This window comes from Labeo rohita, chromosome 13 (genome assembly GCF_022985175.1).
Source record: "Labeo rohita strain BAU-BD-2019 chromosome 13, IGBB_LRoh.1.0, whole genome shotgun sequence".
Lineage (NCBI taxonomy): Eukaryota > Metazoa > Chordata > Actinopteri > Cypriniformes > Cyprinidae > Labeo > Labeo rohita.
The window spans coordinates 16,563,913-16,574,119 of record NC_066881.1 but is presented as its reverse complement, the minus strand read 5'-3'; the positions used below and the strand labels follow the sequence as shown (position 1 = coordinate 16,574,119).

The window sequence follows — 10,207 nt, the reverse complement described above, 5'->3', positions numbered from 1 at the left end:
AGACAAGTGGTCAAGTGCAAAGACCACAAATGTGGGTACTGGGACAGGCCCTAGGCATAAAACGATTTACCTGTCATATCCGCCAAAAAGAGGCCTGCTTATATTTGTAAAATGCACTGCGTGACCTGTAGATGGCGCCAGAACATCTGAAAGGGGGAAAGGCAGCGACTGAACAAAGGCAATGCCATAAGCAGACACAACGAAAGCTAATTTTGTAACATAACAACCGCATAATCGTGATTAAAAACCAATGTTTATTTTTAATAAAATAGTTATTTTATCATCAATATTTAAATGTATTCATTTATTAAAAGTACTCGATCTTTGACACGAATAACAGAACCTGTGCGTTGTTGACTGACCTCTGCTGGTGAATACTTGCACTAACACCGATAAGAAAACATGGCTGCCAACCAGAGCACAGAGTGGGGGACCGTGTGCGAGAAATTTCGTCTGGCGCAGGAGCTCTCCGAAATAGAGTCGAGAAAAGACCCTGAGAACAACCCTTTCCGATCGAAATACAAAGCTAGAGATCTGTTAAAGGAAATCCATTGTTCACTGAAAAAAATACAAATCGAGGAGGAGGGCGAGGCTGACAATGAAGAAGCAGACTGCGAGTCCAAGGAGGTGGTGGATGGAGAACCGGAGAATCAGTGTGGGAAAGCGTGTTCTGGAGACTCTCCAGCCGGTCTGCGAGCGGCGAGGCTGGCGGTGGTGCAGTACTATCTCGGCGTGAACCACATAGAGACCGAGGAGCTGTCAGCAGGAGAGCAGCATCTGATGAACTGCATGAAACTCATTGACAAATGCACAACAACACGGGAGAACGTCTCGTTATTTATACAGGCCCGGGTAAATAATACACTGCACATATGATAAATATACACCCTTTTTCCCTAAAAGCTTCATGTAGGTAAATAAATGTGCAGGGTAGATTTGTAGCTGACTTCTGCATCTTTGTGTGTTGTGGGTATCCATTGTGAGGTTTTTTTTTTTTTACAGAATCAGCTCGGCATTTTGTGGGCGGGACGAGATGAGATCGAAAAGGCACAAGGATTTCTGGAAGTCGCCGAATCTATGTATTTGCTCTACATGAAAGAGGTGTGTGTTGCAGGTTTTGTCTCAAAACCTAGTGAACTTTCTAACGTTACCTAAACATCAACATTTTGGGCGTCATATTATGATTTCCGCATGACGTCGCTGTGACGTCTCCTCAAAATTTTAGCATAGCCTTATAGCTTGCTAACGTTACTAGTGTAAAAACACGTTGTGTCCCAGATGACACACTATTCACTTATACTTGTACAATTTATGAATTTTATAAGATTATTTTTGTGCATGAAGTGTGCAACATTTCATTTTTTAAGTTTTTATAAAAATAGCTTTATTAAAGAAAGTTTCTTTACCTTAACATATTAATTTCGATGGTACACTGACTTCTAAGATGAATGGGACGAGTTTCATAAGCTGTTTCTTGCTGGGACAGGTGACAGGCCCTTCGCCACGATTAGGTCGGTTACCCAGATGTGCAGCCATACTGGCCATACTCAGATGTAAACAAAAGCATGGATTGCACTGTTAATGTACTACTGAATATGTTGTTCTGCTAATTTATGCTGTCTAAACCATGGAAAATATTATATAGAAGGACTTTGTAAACAAACTAAAGTCAATGGGTGGTAAATATATGTACAAACAGTATTAATGAAGATGTTAGCCTAATATTTCACCTACCTGAATGGAAATTATAAAAACAAACACGAATGTTGTCAAGATTCTTGCCCTGAAAACCTGGTTCAGTTTGCCTTTTGTTCCTCAGAAAGGCTTTTGCACTCTTCTCCTTGATTTGTTATAACTTTTGCCAGTCCGTAGTACTCCAAATGTTTTCTCCTGGTTGGACCGATTAGTACAGCCCAAAACATGACAATAATTGACCATTTTCAGCAGCAATAATCAGCAAAACATCCCTTCAGTGCCATTGTTTACATTCAGTGCCACCAATATGGCTGATTGATGACGTGTTGTGAAAACACTCTGTTAAAGGAGACGTCCTCTTTCTAAACAAAGATTTACAGATAATGTACTTACGTCCTTTTCATCCAAGATGTTCATGTCTTTTTTTCTTCAGTCGTAAAGAAATTATGTTTTTTGAGGAAAACATTTCTGCATTTTTCTCCATGTAATGGACTGATATGGTGCCCCGATTTTAAACTTCCAAAATGCAGTTTAAATGTGGCTTCAAACGATCCCAACTGTGGTTGTAAACGATTCCAGCCGAGGAAGAAGGGTCTTATCTAGCGAAATGCTTTGTTATTTTCATTTAAAAAAAAAGTACAATTTAAATGCTTTTTATTCTCAGACACTCGTCTTGTCTTGCTCTCGTTGAACTCTGTGTATTCTGGCTCAAGACGGTTAGGGTATGTTGAAAAACTCCAATCGTTTTTTCTCCCTCAACTTCAAAAATCATTTCAAAATCATCCTACATGGGTTGGCAGAAGTACCGACCCAGTCTTTGCAAAATAAACATGCAAAGAAGATCAAACACCCTTAACAAAAAAGGTAAAACAGCGATATAGGACGATTTTGAAGTTGAGGGAGAACATGAGATGGGAGTTTTTCGACATACCCTAACTGTCATGAACCGGAACAAGAACAGTCCAGGCAGAGTAAGACAAGACGAGCGTTTGACATTGAAAAGTATATAAATATTTTTTTTTTTTTTTATGAAAATAACCGATTATTTTGCTAGGATAAGACCCTTCTGTCTCGGCTGGGATCGTTTGAAGCCGCATTTAAACTGATTTTTGGAAGTTCAAAATCGGGGCACCATATCAGTCCCTTATATGAAGAAAAATGCTGAAATTTTTCCTCAAAAAACATAATTTCTTTACGACTGAAGAAAGACAGTGATATATTGACCAAAATGAATTTCACACACTTAACTCTAGGGGCTCCGAAAAGTCACATAAAACTACATTCAGTTACACATACATGACAATCATATTTTGGGCTGACATTTGTTTTCTTTATGCATATCAGGATGGTCAGCCACCACTGGATCTTCAAGACTATTTTGTGCTAGAGGGAGAAGAATTATCCGAACAGGAGAAGATAAGAAGGTAATATCCCTTCCTTTGATCCTCTGTATAAAACATCATGTGCTTCCACCAATGTTTTAACCCCACTTTTTCCCCATATGTGCCAGCAGGTTTGAAATGGCATATACGCACACACTGTATTATCTGGCTCAAGTGTACAAGAATCTGCAGCAGTATGAGCGAGCTGGACAGTACTGTCACAGTACACTACAGAGGCAGCTGGAGTACAAGCAGTTTGTGCCGCTTGAGTGGGCCATTAATGCAGCCACACTGTCACAATACTACATCACCAAGGTATGAGTTTTGGATATATATGTAAGGTTGGATAAGGTTAAAAAGCATGAAGCTCACGAATGCCAGTTTGTTAGTCATGTGCAAAGCAAGACTGAACCCAATGCAGATAAAAATAAACAGTGTATAAATTACTTTTGAGTGAAGTGGAAACTCAAATGTGCATGTGAGGCGCTAGAACAGAACTGACCTCACTGGTTCTCATACATCACGCACACACATTTGAGCCTTTTTCTTTTAATGGTTGGCAAACCTACTGAAAGGTGCGTGCTAGGGATGCACAATATTGGATTTTTGCTGATATCCGATATGCTGCTATCTTTCAAAACATTTTGGCTGATAGCCAATGCTGATTAATACCAATATATTTCCTTTTGTTTGAAAACAACAAGTCTCTCCTGTGCGGAAATTGTAAGCAAATTATTTTCAATTTTGTTTAGTTTTAACAAGAACGTGTTTGTTAAAATTAATCAATAATGAAGTTCTTATATAATGACAGTACATTGAAGCTTTGAAAATAACTATAAATAAACTATATATCAATTGCTGCATTTTTTTTAAATGCAGTGTAACCTTAAAATTTAAGATTTAACATTTGTTTAATTTTTTTTTTTTTTTTAAATGTGACATTACATATTACTGGATAAGTAAGTTTATATTAAATTAAATTTACAAGCATGTTTGTGTTTTTTTTTTTTTTTTTTTTTTTTTTTTTTTCCATGTAAGCTATAGTTTCTGAGCTTTAAATCTAAACATACTCATGATTACATGACATCAATTACTGCTTTATTTAATCAGAAACACAGTCTAAATGTTATTTGTGTATTTTATTTTCATTTTATTAGAAGCAACAGCGCCCCCTACGGAATTAAAACTCCTTACCGAAAGGGAATTAGGACCAGGGACAGGCTGCCGCTGCTGCCACTGGACGCGCTATTACTGTTTACTCACACACTAAGCGTCATTCTGTACATTTATTCTCAGATTAAATGCAGTGATCCAAAACAGTGAATCTAATTATCAATCAGGCAAAACTTTGCTTCAGAATGATTCACACTGCAGACTTCTAATCGCTAGCACATCCTGAGCACATGTGAGTTATTCCTCTTATCTGCAAAACATATCGGCATAATTTTTCATATCAGGCCGATGCAGATATTTACATTTAAAGCCATTATCAGCCAATTCCAATATCGGTTCAATAATATCGTGCATCCATAGTGCGTACCACCACTTACTGCACAAAACCAACATGACAACTGATGAAAAATAAGGATCAGGCTTAGGATAGCCAATACCAGTTAAAAAAATGCTTAATCAGCCCTGATCATTGATCCCTAATTATGTCTTTCATGACTCTGTAGTCAACGTGCAAGTAATTAACTGTATGTCTCTGTTGTTGTTGTATCACAGACACGGTACATGGAGGCTCGTCATTGTTTGGCTGCAGCTAGTGTCATTGCTACTCTTGCAGGAGAAATCCCCTCAGAAGCAGCTGCCAAAGAAAGTGGGTTTCTGTGTAGCATTATTTCTTGTATATTATTGGATATTGTGTATTTCCCTGCTTTGTCATTGTTTTACTAAATGTCGTGTGGTGGTTGCTAAATGAAAACAAAACTCCCTAATTTTCAGCCATTCACAGGTGGCCTTAGTTTCACTCATAGTGAAACTATCACTGTATTAATACTGTATTTGATTATATTAGTACTGAAACAACAGCATTGAACACAGTCTGTCTGTTATTGTAACACTCATGCTTGTCAGTTGATTTACATTTCATCAGATCCTGAGGTTGTACAAACCAACAAACTGTGGGTTGTACAACTTTGGCCAGCTATACAGAACCTCTAACATATATATCTTTGAAAGATCTATGAAAGTGTTATAAATGCTGCTTTTGAAGCATGAGAGTAATGGCATTTACAAATGCAGAGTCAATGAATTGTGTAAACTGCCATTCAAAAGTCTGAGAAATTAATACTTTTATTGAGCAAAGATGCATTAAATTTATTAACAGTGACAGTAAAGACATTTATAATGTTACAGAATATTTCTATTTCAAATAAATGCTGTTCTTTTAAAATATTTTCAAAAGAGTCCTGGGAAATGGTTTCCACAAAAAATAATAAGCAGCACAACTGTTTTCAACATTAAAAAAAAATGTTTCTTAAGTAGCAAATCAGCATGTTAGAATGATTTTTGAAGGATCATGTGGCACTGAAGACTGGAGTAATGATGCTGAAAATTCAGCTTTGATCACAGAAATAAATTGCACTTAAAAATATATTAAAATAAAAAACATTACAAATCCTATTGTCCCCAAGTCTTCCAGCTTTCCTTTTGTCTTATAGCACTTAAGTTATTTAAATAAATACATATAGGCTTGAAATTGTATGGAAAAAATCAAACAACTTTTTATGAATGTTTCCAAAGGTGATGCTGAATGTGAAAAACGTGAAGAGCTGCTGCAGAAGCGAGCTGAAATTGCCAGATGCTGGATTAAATATTGCCTTAATCTCCTGCAAGATGCTAAAAAACTTCTTGAGGTGGCCATGCTTTTTTCTTTTACATTTCAAGAGCTTTGTACACAAATTGACTTAACTGACTTATCAGAGCGTTTTCCATTGCTCCACAGGATAATATCGGAGAACTAGACTTGGATCGACAAGAAGAGTTGCAGAGGGCACGTCGGAATGAAGAGGAAGAGAAAGAGAAGGGAAGAAAAAGCGCCATCCTTTTTGGTTCAAGCGATACCTTTGACTCCATTTGCAGCCTGGAAGAGAAAGTAAGCAGTATGCTTCCTCTAGACTTTGAAGAAGCCCGTGGCATCTTTCTGGTGGGCCAAAGCTACGTAGCCCAGGCGAAAGAGTATTTCGCAATGGATGGTCATGTGACGGATCACATTGAGATCTTGCAGGACCATAGCGCTCTCTTCAAAGTGCTGGCCTTCTTCGAACAGGATCTGGAACGCCGCTGTAAGATGCACAAACGTCGCGTCGACATGCTGGAGCCAATCTGCAAGGATCTGAATGCTCAATACTATTTGTTAATCTGCCGACAGCTGCAGTTTGAACTTGCAGAAACCTATTATGAGATGATGGACCTGAAGTTGGCTGTGGCCGACAAGCAGGATCAGCCAGATGTGCACACCATAAAGAAGTTTAACCACTTGTGTTCCTCCTCTATGAAGTATTATCAGATGTTCCTCGACTCCATCCGCTCACCAGAAGGAAAGTTTCCTGAAAAGCTCGAGGATGACCTGCTAAGGCCGGCGCTGGTGGCCAAATTCCGTGTCGCCAGATTACAGTCCAAGCTTATTTCCAATAACCTGCCCACCCAACTGGAGAATCTCTCTCACTCCTTGGAGTCATACAACTTCGTAGTGCAATACTGCGAGGAGAACCCAGAAGCCAAGATCGCTGTTGAAACCGAGCTGGAGTTGAGTATGGAGATGGTCTCCCTGCTTCCTCTGAAGATCAACAGAATTAGATCCAAAATGGCCTCGTGCAACTAACAGGCTGTTGAAAAGAATTCATTGTGTCCTCTCACGTAAATATGAACACCTGACAAATATACACTACCCCTTGTTCTTTGCCAGACTTAGATATATCTAATGAGCCTACCTAGGACCACCTTGTAAGAAACTCTGTCAACCGTTGAACCATTTATCACAATCTCTTGTGGAACAATGTAAATGCATGATTTACAGTCACTAACTTATTTTCGATGTGCAATGTACAATTGTATTTAATGCAGTAAAATATTGTTTCAAATACTATGATTGGTGTTTAGGAGGCCCAAGATCTAACATATAGCTGTACTAATATTAAAGCCTTTTATGCCAATAAACATGCAAAAAATAACATAAATACCATTCTTCTTTGTCTTTTTATCAGTCAAGATAAACTATTAAATACTGAAAGAATAGCTAGACTAACGCATTTACATATAGTTGTGAGTCTCGAAATGTCCCGTTCACACAGCAACTTACGGTAGCGTCTGGAATACTGTTTGTATGAATGAGCAATGGAAGTCACGGCTTTCAGATGACTTTTCAGAGGACCATTTGTACAAGTTGGAATCTCGTAATTACGGGAGTTACGATATCGCATGAACGCACCTTTAACAAAACCACACATGAAAACCCGCAAAAAAACAGTAGACGTGCGTTTGAGTGGCACTCTTGCACTATGACGTGACAACTAGTTGTTTCCGGTTTCGTCCACACAGCACGGGTTTTTTCGAGAATGCGGTAAATAACCATAATGTGTGTGAACGTAACCTATTAGGACTCAAGTGCAGGACTGACAACCATATTCTGCTTCTGTGTGAAGGTGGACGAGTTTGTTTCTTTCTCGAAATTTGGCATTACATCACTTCATCCGTAGTAAATGAGTGCCTTCAGAATGAGTCGAAACAGCTGGTAGCATCACAATAATCCACAAATAATCTTAGTCTAGTTTATATATGTTTTGTGCAGTGAAAAACTGCATGTTTTTAAGAAGCAGTCCATTTGTCCTCTTAAATCAAACTCCACCAGCATATTTGTTTAGAACTGGTTTGGACTGTTTTTGCTTGTTAACAGTGCTTGAACTGTGCACCCTGATTCATCTCCTGATTCAAGACTGCATTTTCACTGGAAAAAGCAATATTACGGATACAGAACTCATATATAGCAATGGTTTGAAGTAAATACACCCTGATGCATTTGTTTATGCAACTTTTAACTTAACGATTTTAATTGAAGGACTTAAGTTATGTGGATTATTGTGATATTTTTATCAGTTGTTTGGACTCTCATTCTGATAGCCCCCATTCACTATAGAGAAAGTGAGGTAATGCTAAATTTCTTCAAATCTGTTTCGATGAAGAAACAAACTCATCTACATTTCAGATGACCTGCGGGTAAATGTAAATTTTTTTTTACTTAAATTTTCAATTTTCAACATTTTAATTTCAATTTTTGGGTAAACTATTCCTTAGTTGTACATTTCACACATACACACACACACACACACACATAAATGTGCAGCCATTATACTGGTGGATTATCCTGCTGAATGGAACGAGGAAAGTACCAGAGAGTACAGTGTCATATCCATATCAAAGTTATTGTAGGTAGGCAGAGCAGCGAGAACATTTTAGCAGCAAGCTTGATATACATCTGACTTGTTTTTTCGTCAAGGATGTGGTTCATATTGTACACGATGGATCACAGATTAGTAGAGCATTCATAACAAGAGCTGATTTCACAAAGTGAACTGTGCAACTAACGACTGTTTTCAACAGACAGTTGAACTAGTCGAATATTTAATGAACGGTTAACCCGCAAAGTATAACCCAAACTTATTGCATTTCCTTCTCTAAATATTTCAGTAATACCATTCTGGTGCTTCTCTTTATTGTTATCCTATATCTATTGTACATTCATGTGATAAACAACGTTTTACTCTAACATAAAATTTGATAGCAACTAAAATCTGGAATAACAGTTGCAGTTTAAATGTATTTATTGAATTCATTTTTAATCTCAGTTTCATAAATTATAATGTAGTAAAACCCAGTGGTTTTGTGTCTGTATTTCACACAAATACAATCCTTTCAGTTTGTGTGATCAGTTTATAGGTTAGGTTAAACTCAGGAAACCTCTTGCGTGCTTGTCATAGTCACAAAGAAAGAAATACACCGAATGTCGTCATAGTTTTGTCTGAGTAACCATGAAGAAGAGAAAATGCAGCGAGTGCAGGTTTTTCCCAAAGGAAATAGCATTACACATTTTAGTCAAGTCTCTGCAAAAAGCAAATATGTCTAGCTCAGATGAAACTCTACCAAACCGAAATTACATGCTCCTGTTTTTGAGAAAGAAGCATCTGATCATTATGCTTGAAATATGAGCAAATGTCCCGTGACTGTGTGTTTGGGGACACTTTCTTGGTCACCTTCAGTCTGAGAGACAAACAAACTTCAGATGCAGAACTTAGCCAAGAGTTAAGTATATATTTTGACAGGCACCAAACTCAACATCTCAGTGCCATTTAAAACATGAAGATTGTTTAGAAACATTTTGAAATTTTGAGTTTTTGGTCTCCTTTATTGTCTGAATCAGATGTCAGGTTATTTCCATAAGCCTCAGTATATTTAATGCTGTAGATTACGCCCAATATTGTGTTCTTAAAGTATAATAATACTTTAAGACCAAATTAGCACCGTTAACAGAAACATACCAAACTCCCCAGCAGACAGCATATGTAATACTTAGAATCATTTACAAGACAGAATTTCCCACACACACTTTCCTTTTGCTTATGCATATAATGGAAAACTCCTCTGTCTTGCCATGCTGTGTGCTGATAAATGGAGAAGCCCTTGTCATTTCCTGTGTGAGCAAACCACTTCCTGCAAGCTATGACAGCTTTGTATCAACTGTGTTGACACTTTCATATGCTGTGCACAACATTGTTCCACTTTATTGTGCTCTTTCACATGTATTAAAAATGTGTTCATATTCATAGCAACATATCCACTTCAAAAGACAAAAATATTTTTTGTTATGTATATAGCATTTCTCGTCACTGGTTCATTTATTAGCATATGGAAAGTAATAACAAGTAATCCACTTTAAATAGTAAACATTACAACTGAATTAATTCAAAATGTATACATCTACATGCAGTCAGTTTTGGGGGTTGTTAAAATGCTGTTGTTTTGTTAGTCTTGTATAATTTCACCTTCATCAAGTAATCTGCACTGTAAAAAACAATTTGTTGAGTCAACTTAAAATAATTTGTAACCTGTCTGCCTTAAAATTTTAAGTTCAG

At 37.4% G+C, this 10,207-nt stretch overlaps 1 protein-coding gene across 1 annotated transcript; it reads left to right on the top strand.

The window, feature by feature from the left end:
* The first annotated feature begins 362 nt into the window (after positions 1–362).
* On the top strand, positions 363–7,260 carry kifbp (kinesin family binding protein). Its single transcript, XM_051126685.1, has 7 exons — positions 363–852; positions 1,003–1,101; positions 3,040–3,119; positions 3,209–3,392; positions 4,803–4,896; positions 5,823–5,935; positions 6,025–7,260. The coding sequence occupies exons 1-7, from the start codon at positions 403–405 to the stop codon at positions 6,901–6,903; spliced, it is 1,899 nt and encodes a 632-aa protein (XP_050982642.1). The 5' UTR covers positions 363–402; the 3' UTR covers positions 6,904–7,260.
* Positions 7,261–10,207: the final 2,947 nt, after the last annotated feature.